At 45.7% G+C, this 20,626-nt stretch overlaps 2 protein-coding genes across 5 annotated transcripts in view; both read right to left on the reverse strand.

Annotated features, from left to right (window-relative positions):
- Window positions 1-20,626, reverse strand: part of LOC143956085 (uncharacterized) — a 211,311-nt gene that overhangs the window by 46,562 nt on the left and 144,123 nt on the right. The window contains exon 8 of one of the 3 annotated variants that reach the window (XM_077466215.1): window positions 9,956-10,700. In XM_077466215.1, the coding sequence (XP_077322341.1) occupies window positions 9,956-10,700 (745 nt within the window). Of the gene's footprint in view, window positions 1-9,944; window positions 11,253-20,626 lie in introns of those variants that run through there. The other 2 variants (XM_077466216.1, XM_077466214.1) reach the window with 2 other exon arrangements.
- On the reverse strand, window positions 11,319-20,495 carry LOC143955855 (uncharacterized). Of its 2 annotated transcripts, XM_077465973.1 has the most exons (6): window positions 14,306-20,495; window positions 13,300-13,487; window positions 13,016-13,219; window positions 12,714-12,926; window positions 12,426-12,632; window positions 11,319-12,301 (listed from the first exon to the last, which is right to left on the reverse strand). In XM_077465973.1, exons 2-6 carry the CDS (start codon window positions 13,402-13,404, stop codon window positions 12,095-12,097), a joined length of 936 nt encoding a protein of 311 aa, XP_077322099.1. In that variant the 5' UTR covers window positions 13,405-13,487; window positions 14,306-20,495; the 3' UTR covers window positions 11,319-12,094. The 2 variants fall into 2 exon arrangements, with proteins under 2 accessions (XP_077322099.1, XP_077322100.1); XM_077465974.1 differs by lacking the exon at window positions 14,306-20,495 and having other exon boundaries at window positions 13,300-14,299.

The following is a 20,626-nucleotide window of genomic DNA, read 5'->3' on the forward strand; positions in this document are numbered from 1 at the left end:
CGCGCCGGGCGCGCTCCCGGCCTAATGGAGGAGGGGGGGTGTGGTTGCGAGCCGTGCACGTCAGCATGCACGGCGCTGTACTGCGCAGGCGCCAGGCGGCAGTTTTAAAAGCCCAGAGCATCAGGGGGCTGTAATTGGAGACACAGGAGCTGTGGGCAGTAAGCATCCGTGGGGATTGGATCCAGGCAAACCTTAGACACCTACTCAGCATCAGGTTGTGCAATTTAAGCATATATATTATTGTGAGACTTTAAGCACAACAGTGATTGCACTTGTACTAGTACCTCTGCTTTGTAAAACCTCAAGATACACTATCAATGACCTCCCGATTAGTATATCATCCCAGCGCTCAAACTCCCCCTCCCCCCAGCTGCCACTTAAAAAATTGAATATATCTCTCAGAAGGTGAAAAAAGCAAACCTACCACTTACAATGCAAAAAACACCTTGTGGCGCTACAAAAACTACACACTGTTAGATAGCAGTGTGCTATGATAACCAAAACTACACAACGTGAAAATTATAAACACATGTGCATAAATATAATCAACAATAAAATAAATCGTGATTAGATAACAAAAAAATGCAATCACGCGTTCGGGTTCAGTCCGACAATGCCACCGCAGTGGCTTATATCAATCACCAGGGCGGTACCAGAAGTCTGGTGGCCCAAAAAGAGGTGAATCGCATACTTGTCTGGGCAGAGAAGCATGTTCCATGTCTTTCTGCAGTCTTCATCCCAGGAGTGGATAATTGGCAGGCGGATTTTCTCAGCCGCCAGCAGTTGTGCCCAGGAGAATGGGCTCTGCACCCCGACGTGTTTCAGAACATATGTCACAAGTGGGGTACTCCAGACATAGATCTGTTTGCTTCCAGGTTCAACAGGAAGCTGGACAAGTTTGTGTCAAGGACAAGAGATGCACTTGCTCAGGGGTCAGATGCTCTGACAGTTCCCTGGGATCAGTACAATCTGATCTATGCCTTCCCCCCGAGCCCGCTTCTGTCGCGGTTCCTGGGAAGGGTCAAGAGGGAGACAAAGTCGGTCCTTTTGGTGGCCTCGGCTTGGCCCAGGCGACCATGGTACGCAGAAATCATGAAGTTGGCAGTAGGCAGGCCATGGACCCTCCCTCTCCGGCCAGATCTGCTCTCACAGGGTCCAATCTTCCATCCTGCTTTACGCAGTCTGAATTTGACGGTCTGGCTGCTGAGACCCACATTCTGAGAGACCGTGGCCTTTCGGGGCCAGTCCTTTCTACTCTGGTCAATGCCAGAAAGCCGGCCTCCAGACTTGTTTATTACAAGATCTGGAGGACATATGTTTCCTGGTGTGAACTCAGGAAATGGCATCCTAGAAAGTATGTCATTAACAGAATCTTGGCCTTTCTCCAGTCAGGCCTAGAAATGAATTTGGCCATAAGCACTATCAAGGTGCAGATTTCGGCCCTGTCGGTATTTTTTCAAAAACCGCTTGCATCACATTCCCTAGTACGGGCTTTTATCCAGGGGGCTATGCGGACAAAACCGCCAGTTAAAGTGGTTGTAAACCCTTACAAACCACTTTGACCTACAGGTAAGCCTAGATTAAGGCTTACCTGTAGGTCCAAGCAATATCTCCTAAACCTATATGGTTTAGGAGATATTTGCCTGAAAATGGGCATCGCTGTCTACGGCGCATGCGCCGTAGACAGCGGCGCGCAGGCGCACTAAACGCGGAAGTTCCAAGAATGGAGCTGCTGCATTTGTCGACTCCCGTGCGCATGCGCGGGAGTGACGTCATTGCGGCTTCACCGAATGACAGCGGCGGAGCTGCGAGACGCGACTCCCGTGCGCATGCACGGGAGTGACGTCATCGCGGCTTCGCCGCTGTCATTCGGCGGAGCTGCGAGATGCCACCAGCAAGATGGATGCGGCGGACTACAGGGGACAGCAGCGACTTCGCTGGCTCCTGTGTTAGGTAAGTGACACATAATGGGCTACTATGCGATGCATAGTAGTCCATTATGCTTTACCTTTGCAGGGAAAAAAAGAGGAAGTAAACTCATCAGGGTTTACTTCCTCTTTAAACCTCCGGTATGCTCATGGGATCTGAATTTGGTTCTCTCGGCCTTACAGGGGCAACCATTTGAACCTTTGCATCTGGCTTCTTTAGCTCTCCTGACTAAAAAGCTGGTCTTCTTAGTAGCCATATCTACGGCTAGAAGAGTATCAGAGTTGGCAGCTCTTTCCAGCAAGGAGCCGTATTTAATTATCCATAAGGACCGGGTGGTCATGCGTCCCAACAGGTCCTTTCTGCCTAAGGTGGTTTCGGGTTTCCATTTGAATCAGGATGTAATCCTACCATCCTTTTTTCCGGACCCTCAGTCCACAGAAGAAGAATCTTTACACACTTTAGATGTGGTTAGAGCAATCAGTATTTATCTTCACGCAACTACTCAGATAAGGAAAACTGATTGTTTATTTATTCTGCCGGAAGGCCCTAGAAAGGGCCAGGCGGCGTCAAAATCCACTCTCTCAAGGTGGATCAGACAAGTTATTTTGTCAGGCCTATGGTTTAAAGGGGAAGATTCCTCCTTTTCGGGTGAAAGCGCACTCTACTAGGGCTGTTAGTGCTTCTTGGGCAGTGCATCACCAGGCCTCCCTGGCTCAGATCTGTAAGGCTGCGACTTGGTCATCAGTCCACACATTCACCAGATTCTATCAGGTGGATGTCAGAGGGCAAGAGGATATTGCCTTCGGGCGCAGTGTACTGCAGGCTGCAGTTTGGTCCTCCGGTCCCTGGCGGTCTATATTTATGATCTGTGTCTCCCTCCCCTGAATCTGAGCATTGCTATGGGACATCCCACTATGTAATGAAGCTCCTGTGTCCCGTGATGTATGATCAAGAAAATGGGATTTTTATATACAGCTTACCTGTAAAATCCTTTTCTTGAGAGTACATCACGGGACACAGGGCTCCCGCCCCTCTTGGGTTTTACGTGGTTTCTTATTGCTTTGCTACAAAACTGAGGTGCCTCCCAGATGGGAGGGGTTATATAGGGGAGGAATTCTCCTTAATTGGGGTCAACCAGTGTCCAATCACCAGAGGTGCCTATATAACCCACTATGTAATGAAGCTCCTGTGTCCCGTGATGTACTCTCAAGAAAAGGATTTTACAGGTAAGCTGTATATAAAAATCCCATTTTTTAAGCTTTTTGGAAAGCATAAGGAAGGGTTATCATCACCCCTGTAACATTTGTTTTGCTTTCTGTGCCCCTATTCAGAAGATTTCACCTCACTTTCTGTCCCAATGACAATTGGATGTTGAAAATTTGGTGTTTTTAGGGAAACAAGGATTGGTGATAAATCGGTGGAAGAGACACCTTTTTCCCATATTAATTCTTACAGGAGTGAATTTCCCTTCCTCGGGGTAGATTTCCTCTCACTTCCTGTTGTCTCCTTCCGTTTGTAAGTAGGAGTCGCTTGTAAGTCGGATGTTTGATAGTAGGGGCCTGCCCTATATACTCTGCAGACATTTGGGCCTGTTGGTGGTACCAGAACACTGTAAGCCCTCACAGGTACTCTTGGTGGGTGCTGGAATGGGCCTTGCTGTGAAATATTATATCAAGAATTGTAATTACATGCCCCTGTTGAACAGGGTCAGAAAAATTGGGCCTTTGGTGGTGGTGTTGCCACAGCACTGTAAGCCCTCATAGTTACTCTTGGTGGGCACACGAACGGGCCCTGCTGTGAAATATTAGATCAAAAATTTTAATTACATGCCCTTGTTTAGGGATGAGCCCAGTGTTCGATTCGAACCCATGTTCGAATCGAACATCGGCCGTTTGTGGAAAACATGACTTTGTGGGCCGTTCGCATCAAATTTGTGTGATACGAACGGCCCACAATGCACTGCACGAGTAGTGCATTGCTGGCTGATGATTGGCCAAGCATGCACTGTGACCCCGCATGCTTGGCCAATCACAGCGCCAGCAGCGAGGAGAGACATAATTGGCCACAGGTTGGATGCCTGTGGCCAATTATAGCTGAGGGGTTTAGTACACGCCCCACACTATATAAGGCCGCCAGCGCGGCGGCCTTGTGTAGTGTGTTGCGGCGTTCATAGAGAGAAGGATAGGCAGGGACAGTGTCAGTTGTGCTTTACTTCTTTAGATAGCACTGTTACAGTGAGTGTAGTGTTCAGGGAGAGAGCAGGATGGGCAGGGACAGTGTCAGCTTTGCTTCTTTAGATACCACTGTTACAGTGAGTGTAGTGTTCAGGGAGAGAGCAGGATAGGCAGGGACAGTGTCAGCTTTGCTTTGCTTCCTAACCTAGCGCTGTTACAGTGGGTGTAGTGTGCCTCCTGCACAGCATACACCTGAATCTACCCCCCCTCATTGCTGGTGTTGTGTAGTTGATTTGTGCAACACAGGCATCTGCCTAATATTCAGTCAGTGTAGTGTGTCTCCTGCACAGCATACACCTGAATCTACCCCCTTGTTGCCGGTGTTGTGTAGTTCATTTGTGCAACTCAGGCATCTGCCTAACATTAACATAACATATTTTGGGTGCGGGCTTCCCCTTAATATCCATACAAGACCGAAAGGGGCTGGTAATGGGCTGGGGTAGGGGGGTGATGGGGTAGCCATGCCATTTTTCTCAAAGATTTTCCTCCATATTGCCAGGACAAGACATTACTTAATAATTACTTAATTAATGCTTCAATAGCCGCAAGCAGTTTTAAATTGCTTTTTTTCCTTTACAAATGTCATTTTGTGCAGGGACTGTTCTAGGGCCTGTTCACAGGCATACTTTAGACGCCCCCCAGGTACGATATTTAAAGTAATATTTCACTTTTTTTTCACTTCATGCATCATTAAAATGACTGCTCCAGAAAAAACGTCAGTTTTTAAAACTTCCTTTTGCATTGATACATGTCCCGTGGGGCAGGTCCCGGGTCCCCAAACCCTTTTTAGGACAATAACATGCATATTGGCCGTTAAAATTAGCACTTTAGATTTCGAACGTTCGTGTCCATTGTAATTAATAGGGTTCTAATGTTCGTGCGAACTTTTGGTCCATTCGCAGGTTCTGGTGCGAACCGAACTGGGGGTGTTCGGCTCATCCCTACCCCTGTTGAACAGGTGCAGAAAAATTGAGCTTTAGGCACTGGTGCCACAACACTGCAACCCCTCACAGATACTCTAGTTGAGCACAGTAACAAGCCCTGCTGCAAAATATTACAGCAACAATTGTAATTACACACCCCTGTTGAACTGGGGCAAAAAAATTGGTCTTTAGGCACTGTGCTGGTGCTATAGCACTGCAACCCCTCACAGATACTCTAGTTGAGTGCAGGAACAAGCCCTGCTGCAAAATATTACAGATAAAACATTTAATTACACTCCCCTGTTGAACAGGGGCAGAAAAATTGGGCTTTAGGCACTGGTGCCACAACACTGCAACCCCTCACAGATAATCTAGTTGAGTGCAGGAACAAGCCCTGCTGCAAAATATTACAGCAAAAATTATAATTACAAGCCCCTGTTAAAAAGGGGCAGAAAAATTGGGCCTTAGCCACTGGTGGTGGTGCCCAGAACCAAAAATGTTCTTACAAGCTATCAACATGAACATTGAGGAGGAATAGGATAGTAACTCAGCATAACAGGATAGTCACTCAGCATCAGCATAGGCAGTCTTGAAGGGATCTCACATTCATAAAAAAAATTATTTGGTTACATTAGTATCAGGTGCTTGGTAGCTGGTGATTAAAGACTGATTCATTTTTATGAAGGTGAGCTGATCAACCAAGTTGGTGGACAGACGCACTCGGTGATCGGTTACAAAGCCTCCAGCAGCACTGAATGTGCGTTCCGAAAGAACGCTGGATGCAGGACAGGCCAGTATCTCAACTGCATACTGTGCAAGCTCTGGCCAGTGATCCATCCTCAAGACCCAGTACCAGAGGATTTTCGGTTGGAAAGGTCTACAAGTTTGATCTTGCCCCTAGGTATTCCTGCACCATATAAATCAGACGCTGGCAATGGTTGCTGGAACCAATCAGACCTTGGGGCTGCGGACTAAAAAAAATTCTGAACGCATCTGTCAGACGGCCACCTTCTCCACCGCTCCTTCTGTGACTGACCGTCATACTGTATTTGTCTGTTTACCAGCTTCCAGATGATTATCACTTGATGTTTTGTGTACTATGTATGTGTTCTATATTTTAAATATTTTCATTAAAAGAATTATACTTTTTATACTCCTTCTACATTTTATTAGCTACCTGGCCTAGTATAAAGTCCCATATAGAGGAAACCTGTTTTTCAATTGTCTGTGACTGACCAAAGCCTCAGCAACACATTGTCCAGGACCAGTAATTTGTAACTTCCCAGGCTCTGGAAACGCTTTGCACAAACCTTTCTGCAAGGCCCCCCCGAAGATGTTTCATCCTCTGCGACGGCTGGATAAGTTCCGCAACCTTACTCTTGTAACGTGGATCAAGGAGGGTTGCCAGCCAGTAGTGATCACTCTCCTTGATACCACGAATCAGAGGGTCCTTTCGCATGCTTTGCAGGATCAGGGAGGCCGTGCAACGTAGGCTTGCTGAGGCATTCACTCTCCTCTGGGTCACTAAGGATGACCTCATCTGAAACCACATCCTCCCAGCCACATACAAGTCCACGAGTTTCTGGGGACTGTAAACGATCCCTTGAAGACTGCTGCTGAGTGCTAGGCTCCACCTCCATGCTGACACAATCCTCCTCCTGTGTGATCAGCGGGCCTGCAGGAACACTGGATAAAGGGGGCCTTGAGAGGTAAGGAAGTCCTCCTCTTCCTCCCTCTGTTCTGCCTCAAGTGCCCTGTCCATTATTCCACCCAGCGTGTGCTCCAACAGGTAGACAAGAGGGACAGTATCACTGATGCATGCACTGTCACCATCCTCATGGCCTCCTCAAATGGTGACAGGACAGTGCATGCATCCTTGATCATGAACCACACGCGTGGTGAAAAAAAGCCAAGCTCCCCTGACCCTGTCCTGGTGCCATAGTCGCACAGGTACTCATTGATGGCCCTCTGCTGCGTGTGCAGCCACTGCAGCATATCCAACGTTTGGTTCCATCTGGTGGGCATGTCACAGATTAGGCGGTTCTTGGGCATGTTGTATCCCTTTTGGAGGTCATCCAACCGAGCACTGCCATTATATGGCTGGCGGAAATGCACAGACTTTCCTGACCTGCCTCAGGAGATCCTGTAAGCCTGGGTACCTGCACACGAGGAATGGCCTGCAATGAGGTAGCTGCAAAAGCTGGGATGTATATATATATATATATATATATATATATATATATATACTGATTCTGAATATACTGCAGCTAACTGAATCAACTGCCTGCCTGTAGTATATTAGTAATAGAACAGGAATGGTCTGCAGTGACATCTAGCTGCACAGGATACAGTACTGAATATATACTGCAACTAACTGAATGAACTGCCTGCCTGTAGTATATTAGGAACAGAACAACAGGAACGGTCTGCAGTGAGATCTAGCTGCACAGGATACAGTACTCAATATATACTGCAGCTAACTGAATGAACTGCCTGCCTGTAGTATATTAGGAACAGAACAACAGGAACGGTCTGCAGCGAGATCTAGCTAAACTGGATACAGTATACTGAATATACAGCAGCTAACTGAATGAACTGCCTGCCTGTAGTATATTAGGAACAGAATGACAGGAACGGTCTGCAGCAAGATCTAGCTGCACAGCATACAGTACTGAATATACTGCAGCTAACTGAATGAACTGCCTGCCTATAGTATATTAGGAACAGAACAACAGGAACAGTCTGCAGCGAGATCTAGCTGCACAGGATACAGTACTGAATATGCTGCAGCTAACTGAATGAGCTGCCTGCCTAGTAGTATATTAGGAACAGAATGACAGGAACGGTCTTCAGCGAGATCTAGCTAAACTGGATACAGTATACTGAATATACTGCAGCTAACTGAATGAACTGTCTGCCTGTAGTATATTAGGAACAGAACAACAGGAACTGTCTGCAGCGAGATCTAGCTGCACAGGATACAGTACATCATATCCTGTTTTTATTGATGGTTGCCTAGAAGTTGAGCTACGCATTTCTGGTGTGATAGCTGATGAGGATCCCCCACTTAAAGTCATTGCTTATGAAAGCCCTCCACCTGGGGGTAACGAGTATGCTCCTATGATCGTGGGTTCCAATGTTGAGGCCGATTTCATACGGTTTCTTCAGCCCCCAAAAGGGAACTCCTCTACCTTCAATGCCTGTTGCTCCAGAGCTTCAAAATATCTGCCAAACCTTTGCTCCTGATCTTCCTGGAGGGTGTGTGGGAAATCCATGGCTTCCCATAGAACTTCCAGCCGGGGGAGTGAGAGTGTTGCGGGATTATGTGGAAATTTCACAAAGTGCAACCGGTAGCTTTTTCCTGCTAGAGACTGATACAAAAGAAGCTGCAAAGAATGGCTGGGAGATAGTACCGGAAAGGAAAAACTATTGTTTAAAATGTCCAAGAATGGATGTTGTTACTGTTCGGAACATTACCACATACCCAGTTATAATACCAGCCTGGAAAGAGGTAGCCTATTGTTACCCAGTGGAAACCATTAGCTCCTACCTTGCCAAGGTTGAGGAGAAAGAAACCAAATTAGACTTTCACCTGAATGATGCCGATAGTCCTGCAGAGCAAAAACAAGCGCTAGGAGAGCAACTAATGGAATACGATGATATTTTCTCTACTGATGACATGGATATTGGGTGTGCTAAAGGTATTCAGCACAGTATTCACCTAACAGATAGCACCCCACTTAGAGAAAGACCCAGGCGCATACCTCCTAAAGATATGGATGATGTTCGAGAGTGCTTGCACAAAATAAAAGATCAAAACATCATTTTTGAGTCTAAAAGTCCCGTATGCATCCCCAATAGTGGTGGTCAGAAAGAAAAATGGTGGACTATGAATATGTGTTGATTATAGGAATCTAAAATGAGTATTACTAATAGTATTTACTATTTTGGGCCAGTTCTTCTTTGATAATGAACAAAAAAAATAAAAAAATCAGGCGATATCCATTACCATTTACCACCAAATGAAAGCCCAATTTGTCCTGAAACAAATGCGGTATAATCCACCTGGAGGAACAAAGTACTTGTGATGATATGTACGGATTTACTAACACATGTCAAAGTTGCAAAATTTACTTAGGTATTTAGATTTGCTTTACCCTTAGGCGTGAAGGAGTTAACCCAATGATTTCCTATGACTGTCAGCCCCATCTAGTGGCCATAATGAGGTATCTTTCCTGAACAACCTAAAATTCCACATTATGGCCACTAGATGGAGCCAATGATCATAGGATATCACTTTATGAAATAAAATACAACCAATATTTGTCATAGTACAGCGAATGCTCATCACACTTGGTCAACAATTTTTTTTTTTTTAAACTAGACCTGTAAATGTTTATTACATATAGCTGAAAAAAGACACAAGTCAATCAATAGAAAATAGTTTGCATCACAACATTTACCAATGAGATGTAATGACTCCATTTTTATTTTTCTCCTGCTATCAATGGCCGACACGGTACAACACTTCATCCATGTCTTTGGTGATCTCTGATCTCCTTATCAACTGTTTCTTCCATGATGAAGATCAGCCATGGAATATATCTGAGGTGTATATCAGGGTGTGCTTCTTCCCCAGCAACATTCATATACAAAACATTTCCCGCACTCACTAATACACCTCAAGGGTTGTGTGGGACCCCCTGATGTACAGGAAGACAGGACTTCAGTGAGGAACAATTCCCTCACTCAGGACAGGGAAGTGGCTTCTCCTCCGTGTGAGATCTCTGATGTGTGTCAAAATCCGACTTAACTGAAAAACATTTTCTGCACTCAGGACAGGAATACAATTTCTCACCCGTGTGAGACCTCTGATGTCTGGAAAGATGCCACTTATCTGAAAAACTTTTCCCACACTCAGAACAGGAAAACGGCTTCTCACCCGTGTGTGAGCTCTGATGTTTGGAAAGGCTGGACTTATCTGAAAAACATTTCCCACAATCAGGACAGGAATACGGCTTCTCACCCGTGTGCAATCTCTGATGTCTGTCAAGATTCGACTTAACTGAAAAACATTTACTGCACTCAGGACAGGAATATGGCTTCTCCCCAGTGTGAGATCTCTGATGTGTGTCAAGATTGGACTTCTGTGAAAAACATTTCTCGCACTTAGGGCAGAAATAGGGCTTCTCACCCGTGTGTGACATCTGATGTTTGTCAAGATGCGACTTCAATGAAAAACATTTCCCGCACTCAGGACAGAAATACGGCTTTTCACCCGTGTGAGAATTTTGATGTCTGAGAAGAAGCGACTTAACTGAAAAACATTTCCCGCACTCAGGACAGGAATACGGCTTCTCACCCGTGTGAGATCTCTGATGTGTGTCAAGATTGGACTTCTGTGAAAAACATTTCCCGCACTCAGGACAGGAATAGGGCTTCTCACCCGTGTGTGACATCTGATGTTTGTCAAGATGCGACTTCAATAAAAAACATTTCCCACACTCAGGACAGGAATACGGCTTCTCACCCGTGTGAGACCTCTGATGTCTGAGAAGAAGCGACTTTGATGAAAAACATTTCCCGCACTCAGAACAGGAATACGGCTTCTCACCTGTGTGAAATTTTTTATGCATATTAAGACTAGATTTATAACGGAAACACTTCCCGCACTCAGTACAGGAAAACGTCTTATCTGTTGGAAGGACGGCCCCGTCCCGCACAGTCTGAGGTTCCTCAGGATAAGAGGAATACGATGGTCCATCTACACTGTGTGGTGCCGGATGGACATTTGAGGTAGTCGGGTTTTCTCCTGGACTATACTGTGTGATGTCCTCATCTTCTACTTTACAGTCTGGAGACAAAGTGAGACAATCCTCTGAGGTTTTCCTCATCTCCCGTCCATCTACTAAAATAGAAATACAAAGATTATTACTAGACATGAGCTGATTGGTTCCCCTAAACCAGGACTCCGCCCACATCAGGCAGCTTTGTCTCTGAGGATCTTACAATTCCCCCCTCAAGGTAACTAGTAAATGGGTCCTCTGATCTCCTACCAGATCATTTCTTTATTCATGGACCTTAGTCAGAGAGTGAGGAAACAACGAGAACTGTCTTCTATAGGAGTGACAGTGATGAGGGGGATTATAGGACGAGTGTCCCCTCCCCCTCTATCACTCATTGCCATCTTCCCAACACAAGAAGTCCTGACCTTCCTTATTTAGTCCATGATTTAGTGATGAATAACAGCGGGGCTGAGCCCCACCAGAGGTCAGAGAGTGAGGATGGGGGGAGAACAACCAAGATGAAGACTGGACTGATCCTGAAGACCCCCATCATTGGGTTATTGACTCCTCCCCCATTATCACTTTCTGTTTAAGGCAAAGTGTGAGGATGTTATCACATTATTATTAACATGTAAAAGTCTGTCCTCCAATCACATCATCCGATATAAAATGTCCAGCTGGTAGGAAATGGGTGTAACAAAAGAGAATACATATTATGTGTATATATAGCAGTGGGGGGAGGGGAGAGAGGAGAAGTCAGGACTATGTAATGTACAACATATTGTATAAGATACAACAGATAGGACTATATAGTATCAGAATTATGTAATGTACAATATAGAGTATATAGTGTAGAAGTCAGGAGTATGTAATGTGTAATATAAATTATATACTGAAGGGTCAGGATTCATAATATTGGTGTTCAGTAATCAGTGGAAGCTTAAATGTTTACACAGCCACAGACAACAAAGCAAGAAACCCTGGGAGAATTGCAAAAACAGAGATTCTGCTATACCCTGGCATGGGGAAGAAGACCCAGGACACATGCCACTGGTGCCTAGGTCGAGCAATGCCTATACGGAAAGTCAACATTTTGCACATAAATTGTGTCGGCAGCACAGAGAAGGAAGATTATCGGAGAGAAATCCAGGAATACAGGACGGGGAACACAGCTCAGGAAAGTGACCAGGGGATTACAGGCTGATATCACCCAGCCCCCGCCCTACTCTGGACCAATCAGTGAGCAGTATGGGTGGAGGAATGGATTTAGTGTTAATGACCCACCTGTGCTGATCTCTGTAGGAGTGTCCTCCTCTATAAATGTCCCCGTTATTCCATCCTCCTCCATAGACTGCTGATCATCCCTCACATACCTCTCTTCTTCTTCTTCTGATTTAACCTCAAATTGTATATCCATTGGATCTCCACTCTAAACCAAGAAAATGAGAGAGAAAATCATCTGTAAAATAAGAGCTTTAATATTGTGAGATCAAGTAAAAAAATCCACACATTGTCTCTGTAAGTGAATGTTCTAGATTATCCGTCCCACCAACCTTGTAACAGTGGGGGATGGTGTGATCTTCCTGTGTGGAATCCCGGGAATACAGAGGACGGGGACATCTCTCTGGTGGGTTTCTGTTACTAGACGGCTCCATCATATCCTTGTGTCCTTCTGAAAACTCCTCCATAACCCCATACTCCTCATCCTCCTCTTTAAACTCTTCTTTGACAAAAATTGTATCATCCCCGAGGTTTCCAATCTGCAATATATTATAAAACATTTATTGTAACACACATGCTTGTGCATAATGTATAACTACCAGTGATTGTTCATCACCTACCTGATGATGGTGGGGGATGGTGTGACCTTCCTGTGTGGAATCCCGGGAATACAGAGGACGGGGACATCTCTCTGGTGGGTTTCTGTAGCTGGATGACTCCACCATGGTGTCCTGGTACAGATCTTTGTGTCCTTCCTCCATCACCCCATCCTCATCATCCTCCTCTTTTATCTCTTCTTTAACCACAACTTTAAAATCTCTCAGGTATTCACTCTGAATATATAATAAAAACAACCTCAATTGTAACAATGCAGATAATGTACAGATCCTAATGATACTATCAGTGATTGTTTCTCATCTACCTGATGATGGTGGGGGATGGTGTGATCTTCCTGTGTGGAATCCCGGGAATACAGAGGACGGGGACATCCCTCTGGTGGGTTTATGTTATTAGGTGGCTCCATCATATCCTTGTGTCCTGAAAGCTCCTTCATTACACCATATTCCTTGTCCTCTTGCTTGTCCTCTTCTTTAATAACACTATTATAATCCTCAAGGTTTCCACTCTGAATATATAATAAAACATTTATTGTAACAAACATGATTGTGTATAAATAATAACTACGAATAATTCCTACTCATCTACCTGATGATGGTGGGGGATGGTGTGATCTTCCTGTGTGGAATCCCGGGAATCCAGAGGACGGGGACATCTCTCTGGTGGGTTTCTGTTTCTTGATTGCTCCATCATGAAGTCCTTGTGTCCTTCGTTACTCCATCCTCCTCTTTTTACTCTTCTTTAACAACAATATTATCACCCCCGATGTTTCCACTCTGAATATATAATAAAACATTTGTTGTAACAAACATGTTTGTGTATAAATCCTATCAGTGATTGTTACCCATCTACCTGATCATGGTGGGGGATGGTGTGAATGAATCTCTGAGACTTGGATCAATATGGAAAAATTTGTTTTCAGGACATTCTTTCTACAAATTACATTTTCTCTCTTTCTTCCTATTTGAATCTTCGAAAATAAAGACATACATATTCCAATCCCCCCCCCCCATCCCCCACTACTAATAAAGGTCATATAATCCGTTAGTATAGACTGATGAGGTGAGAAGGTGATTGGTGGGAAAGGTGACACACCAACAAAATGAAGACAATGTTCCGGCCCCGTAACTGGGGGAACGTTCTGATCCTGAAGGGGTAAATCTGCCAGTGTGGTGTAATAATTATCCGTTGTAGGCCATGTATGGTCATTGTCTTGTCTATTTATTGTCAGTGATGTTTCTTTAGAGGAACATATTACTAGAATTTATCTCCAACATGAAAAGAATGTTTCGGCCTGGTAAGTGGGAAATGTTCTACCCCTGAAGGGGTTAATCTAGGTCTCCACGCTTTATATGTGAGTATCATCATCTGCTGGAGATAAAAGACGTCACAGTGACTATGGAGGACGAGGACGGACATGACGGGAGGGTTACTAGGTGTAAATAGAAAATAATATTGTTAGATTGTAAGCTCTAATGAGCCGGGCCCTCCGATTCCTCCTGTATTGTAACTGTACTGTCTGCCCTCATGCTGTAAAGTGCTGAACAAACTGTTGGCACCATATAAATCCTGTATAATAATAATATCTTATTACCTCCTCTGCTGCAAGTTCCAACAATGTCTCCTCTTTGCTGCCTCCCGACTCACCTCTCACCCGGAACTTCCTGTCTGTATGTGACATCACTTCCTGTCTTCCATAGAGACTGGCCTAAGTAGATGTGAGATCCCCACCTTGTGGAGCTCAGAGGATTTGCAGCCCCGAGAAACATCTCGTAGTGTGAGCACGACCTTGTGCTTTGTGTATGTACTGTATCACCTTATACACTACATTGAGAAAAGTATTGGGACGCCTGCCTTTACACGCACATGATCTTACATATGGCACCCCAATCTTAGTCCGTGGCAGGGGAGGGCTCGCAGCCTTAGGCCCTGGAGGAAAGTCTAGTCAAGTGGCCCATCGACCCATAGGCCAGCTCCCAGCAGGACCCACATGCCAGCACCCAGCTCCTGAAATGGATAAGAACTATAAATTAGTTCTTGCTTATCTGCTGCTATTTCTAATTAAAAAAGTATAAATGTGCATGCACATTAGAAGTAAACACTCTCTGAGATATGTTCAGCTCGGCTACTTCTAAATTCTGATTTATTGGTGGGCGGTGTTAATATTTTATACAGAAAGATACGTCATTGCTATTTCAGTCTAATAGGTACATCTTATTGGTTACAATACAAGAGAAATGAAGAAACTTGATGCTTGAAGTTTGGTTGAAGCTGGTTTTCTTATCTCGAATGCATTCTTTTAACGCGGGGGATGTAGGGTATAGACGCCATCTTACCGCAGAACAGGGTCAATCTGTATGCTACATAATAAGTAAGGAGCATGGGAACATGTATACACATAAGCAAATAGACATTTTCTGATTATCATTATGTACATTGGATTCCTCAACAGTCCCCCCTAAAATGGCTATTTTCTTCTGTCCCTCATCTAAAGGTCCTACTCACCTGGCCCATTCTCCTCGGCAACTCTTTTTAAGCTGTATATAGAGTTGGGCAGCAACTAGTTCACTACCCCCCTCGATACAGCTGGAGAAGGGCAATCAGGTGCTATCTATCCCTATAACCCTAGAGGATTGTGAGACTATGGATAGGGAGTGACTGTAAAGGGGTGAAGGGTTTGTTATCCTCCATCATAAGAGGGTCCTCTTCTTCTTGGTGGAGAAATGTAGGTGGGCTGTTGTCTACAGCCTTGCTCATTAACTTCTTTACGAAAGGTAGAATACAGCATACAATCAGGGCTAAAAGAACCAGGATTATTAGTACCGTTACCCCTATCTGGGCGAGCACCTTCTGCCACCCACTCATCCAGCTAAAATATTGATCCCATGGGTCTGTAATACCGGAGTTCTTCTTCAACTCCAATGACAAATCTTCTAATTTCTTTATAGCTAAAGTTACTTTACCATTTGGACCGGTATTATCAGGAATGTAGGTGCAACAGATTCCCGTTTTTTCTATGATTTTACAGACACCTCCTTTCTCAGCTAACACCATGTCTAAGGCCATCTGGTTCTGGAATGTCATGTAGGAAGTGGGGGGTAACTGGTCAGCAATTCCCTGGAGGGCATCTTTAGTGTAATTCACGAATCTTTGTTGGTTGTAGTTTATGTAATTGATCCAATCTACATTCTTGTTTACATTTATTATGGGGATCAAAGACTCAAAACCAACTTTTACCTGATCCCTGGATTTGAATTCATCAGGGACCCCCCCTTGGGACCCCTATAACATCTATGTACACATGAGGGTCAAAGCTTCCGGAGAGAGCTGCTCGCTTCCTCCTCTGACTGTGTGCTGGGTCAGTGTATGTATCAGGAGTATCTTCTGCTAGGATATGGAGGGGCATAATCACCTTTTCAAGGGCACATTCACCGCTCCAGATACCCTCTAATCTGGTCCTATGTTCCAACCCACTGTCCCTCCCAGGAACCACAATTCTGGCCCCAGTAACTGTCTGTAAAACACACATATTACCATCAGGGATGTCTCACCTTACCATCAGGGATGTCACTGTACCAATTGCATTGCCATGAAAGAGTCAAATGGACAAGGTACTATGTCACAGTAATCAAAGGTAAAGGTGGTCACATGTGTACCTGAAGAGTTATACCAAAATGTAATTATGTTATCATTTTTTGTGATGACCACCTCCTGGGCCTCCCCCCTAGACCAAACAGAAAAAGGATATGCAGCATGGTCGTCATGAAGTGGGCGGGATCTTGTCCTTGGGGGTGGAGCTTTCTTGCAGTGGGAAGCGTGTATTCAGGTATTCTTCCCGGCCAAATTCCACTGAGGTGGCTGTGGTGAGCAAAACTTGGAATGGACCATCATATCTGGGTTCAAGAGAATGTTTTCTCACAAATTTCTTTACCAGCCCCCAATCTCCAGGCAGTAGTTGGTGTGTTCCTGTATCTAATTCAGGATCTGGAATGGAAGAAAACACCTGGACATGCATTTGGGTTAATTCTCGTGATAATGCGGTTAAATAATTTGTCAACACATCAGATTGCAACTGTAACTGTTGTGGAAAATAACAGCCAAGTCTGGGGGCTGAACCAAACTAAATTTTATAAGGGGATAGGGCATATTTCCCCCGAGGAGTGTGTCTGACACTGAACAGGGCAATGGGCAAACTGTCTGGCCGACTCATGTTAGTCTTTTGGGCCATCTTTAACATCCTGTTTTTTAGTGTCCCTTTTATCCTTTCTACCTTCCCGCTACTTTGAGGGTGGTAAGGGGTGTGTAGAGCCAACTGAACCCCCAGTGCTGCCCTAATCTTTTGTAAGGGTTGCTGTGAAGGCTGGGCCTGATCGCTCTCTATCACCTCTGGGACCTCAAATCTACATACTATCTCACTCAGTAGTTCCTTAGCTGTGGTCCTGGCAGTCATGTCCACCTCCACTAGGGGGCGTATTCGAATCTGCCACTCCTTTGGCATTTGGGAGTGATCAATTTGTATCCTCTGGAAGGGGTATAGAGCTTTTGCCAGGTGCTTCTTCTGTGCCTTTTCTGTACATTCTGGGTTACATTTGTTGCAGATAGTGCATGATCTGCAGAAGTTGTTGATCAATGGAGTAACTCATAAGTTCATAAGAGTCTTTGTCAAGTGGGCAGCTCCATTTGCCCATTGCACCATGGCTGGGTACATACTCCTGGGTAGACAAGGCTTCTTGTTGCACTCCGTTTCCAGCTTTCCTTCTCATCCGGACTTGCTGCTTCCTGTAATTATTTCAGATAAACTCTGTCCACTGGGAGAGTCCGTAGGATAAGCATGGAGTGGTCTTTTTCTACCACCCTGCTGTCCACTTCCCGTGGACCACTGGCTGTCTGTTTGGCAGCTGAATCGTCTAGATTGCCTCGAGTTTCCTTTTGAGTTGAGTTTGTCCTGTGCTTTACTTTAGAATAGTCACTTGGGTTGGGAGAAGCAGGGCGTCCATCAAGTCCTTGATGGCTGAGCTATGTTTCACAGGTGTTCCTGCAGCCGTCAGGAACCCTCTGTCCTTCCAGATAACACCAAAATCATGGGCAACGCTGAAAGCATATCTTGAGTCCGTATGAATGTTGGCTCTTTTTCCCTCTGCCAATTTACATGCTGTAGTAAGTGCTTGCAGTTCTGCCACCTGTGCAGACATCACCAGCGGTAAGGTTTCAGTTTGGAGAACCGAGTTTTCAGTGGTGACCTGGATCCTGCAGGGGTATTTCACTCACGGTGGGGAGATGCGTGGGTTTCCAGCTGCATTAGTTCGATGCAGTCATGGGGTGACAAGTCAAGACTCGACTCCTCCTCCTTACCCCCCTCGAGAAGTGGAAGAAGGGTGGTAGGTTTCGGTGTTTGACAAAGTAATAGAGTAATGCTGTCTAGAAGGTAGGAACTCAGGAGTCTCAAGTGTCTGGCAGTGGACAGATGTTTCGGCTGGATCTTTGGTTGAGTATGGGGGCAATGTCATGGGGAGCAAGCAGAATGAGGCAGAGTCCGAGAGCCAAGTCCAAAGTTTTGTCAAACAAGGCTTGTGCAGCAAAGACAGCTCGCAGACACGATGGGCCTCCTCTTGCTATCGCATCCAGCCGACAGGAATAATATCCTATAGGGCGTAGGCAGATGCCGTGTGATTGGGCGAGTACACCTGTAGCATGTCCCACATGTTTGGATACAAAGGGCTTGAACGTTTTGTCGTAGTCTGGGAGCCCCTAGCATCAGAGATGGTGTGCTTGAAGGCCTCAAAGTTGGATATTGCTTCAGGAGACATCTGGAAGGGGTCTGATTTCAGGGCATCATACCAAGCTTGCATCAGTAGGGAGCCTTCTGGAATCCATGCTCTGCAATACAAAATTAGTCCAAGGAAGGAATGAAGGGGCTTCTGGCCTTGTGGCAGTGGGATGTCAGAGATTGCTTTCACCCTGTCTTTAGTGAGGTGTCTTGTCCCATGGGACAAGACAGTGTCCAAGAACAATTACAGATGTTGAGCACCACTGCAATTTGGGCTTTGAGGCTTTGCAACCCTGTGTGGCAAGATAGCCCAACTGGCTTTCTGAGGTGACTTCAACAGTGGGTAAGTCAGCTGCACAGTGGAGAAGGTCATCAACATATTGGAGGAGAGTCACTTCCAGGTGATCCTCTTGTTATGTGTCAAGGATGATAGCCATAGCGTTTACAAACTAGCTTGGAGAGTTCTGTGCCCCTTTTTGGCATAACTGTCTGGGTACGTTGCTGTCTTTTCGTGGGTGAATGCAAAAGGTACCAGCAGGAGGGGTGAGGGTGGACACTGAAGAGAGCGTTTGCATGGTCCACCACTGTGAGGTACTTTGCAGTCAGGGACACCCCCGCAAGTAGCTGGTTCTCTTTTAGGGGTTCTCTTCTTCCTAGAGAACAGAGGTGTTGCATGGAGATGCGCAGGGTATCAGGGCTCCATCTGACACGGGGGCCTTGACATGCTTCAAAATAGCTGCAGATTGAGCTAACTTTAGGGGGGTTATTGTGGTTTCCGGGGCAATGATGCGCCCTCTTTGAACTTGACTGAAACTGGTGGCACCTTTAAGTGACAGTTGTCTTCCGGTCCTGTGGATCATAGGCACGCAGGGATTCTGTCAAGTACTTCCTGTGGTATTGAACTTGGAGTTATTGCTTAATGAAGTGTCATCAGGAGAGGCAGAGAACACAAAGCAGATGAGTCTTCCAAGGATAGGGGAGTATGTAACTTCACCCCCCCTTCAGGTGTGAAGATGAATGACGCCTGTAGTCTGGACAGCACATCAGCTCCTTGTAGATTCAAGGGACATGTAGAGGACACCACAAATCTGGCAAGCAAATCAGGAAATGTCCCCACTTGGAGAGGCTCAGTGAGTGGACTGGAGCGGGGCACCCCATCCACTCCCACGCAGGAAACATCAATAGTGGAAAGGAAAGAATTATCTGGCAGGTCCTCAGCCCTCAACACACTCCTGGCTGCACCCGTGTCAATGAGAAAAGTGGTAGGTTTTCCTTGTATAGGTAACGTGACCTTTGCTAGGGGTCCCCCAGTCTCATTTGAGGACACTGTCATAAGGGGTGACACGGGTTTTCTCATTTCCTAGCATAGAGTTGGGGCGTGGTGGTGGAGGTTCATGTCCACGTCGCCCTTCGGCGGGATCCCTGTCTTGTCTCCGATGTCTTGGGGCTCTGCATACTCTTCTGATGTGACCCCGCTTCCCACAGTTGTAACAGCCATAGCCAGCAGGACCCAAAGGCTATGGCCAGCAGGACCAACAAGCCACGGCCAGCTCCCAGCAGGACCCAGAGGCCATAGCCAGAAGTACCCACAGGGAATGGCCAGCACAGAACCTGGCAGCCAGACAGTGTTGAGGGCTAATTCCCATTGCCATCTTCCATACAAAAAATACTTCAAAGAGAACAACTATTAAAAACCGGACGACAACCAGCTCCCAACCACAGGAAGACATCTACTCGACCACTACAATTAGATTGCGCCTTGATTAACGCCAGGTCTGCAGTCAAACATAGACTGGAAGTACACGACTTCATCATCAAGAACAATGTAGACTGCCTCTTCATCACCGAAAGCTGGTTAACCTCTGACTGCAACACCATCCTCACCGAATTGGTGCCGGAAAACTACAGGATCCTAACCGAACACCGGATAGGGAAAAAAGGAGGAGGCCTAGCAGTGATCTTTAAAGGTCACCTTGATCTCACTAAACCATCAGCTCAGAACCCAGTGTCTTTTATGGAAACCCTGACGCTACATTTTCAACCAACACCCCATGACACCACTCATATTCTACTGTGCTACAGACCACCGGGACCAAAGTCCAATCTTCTTTCACCCCTCACGGAATCCTTTGCAATGCACACCCTAAA

The sequence above is a fragment of the Lithobates pipiens genome, unplaced genomic scaffold (genome assembly GCF_037356315.1).
Source record: "Lithobates pipiens isolate NorthernLeopardFrog02 unplaced genomic scaffold, aLitPip1_a1.2 Scaffold_35, whole genome shotgun sequence".
Lineage (NCBI taxonomy): Eukaryota > Metazoa > Chordata > Amphibia > Anura > Ranidae > Lithobates > Lithobates pipiens.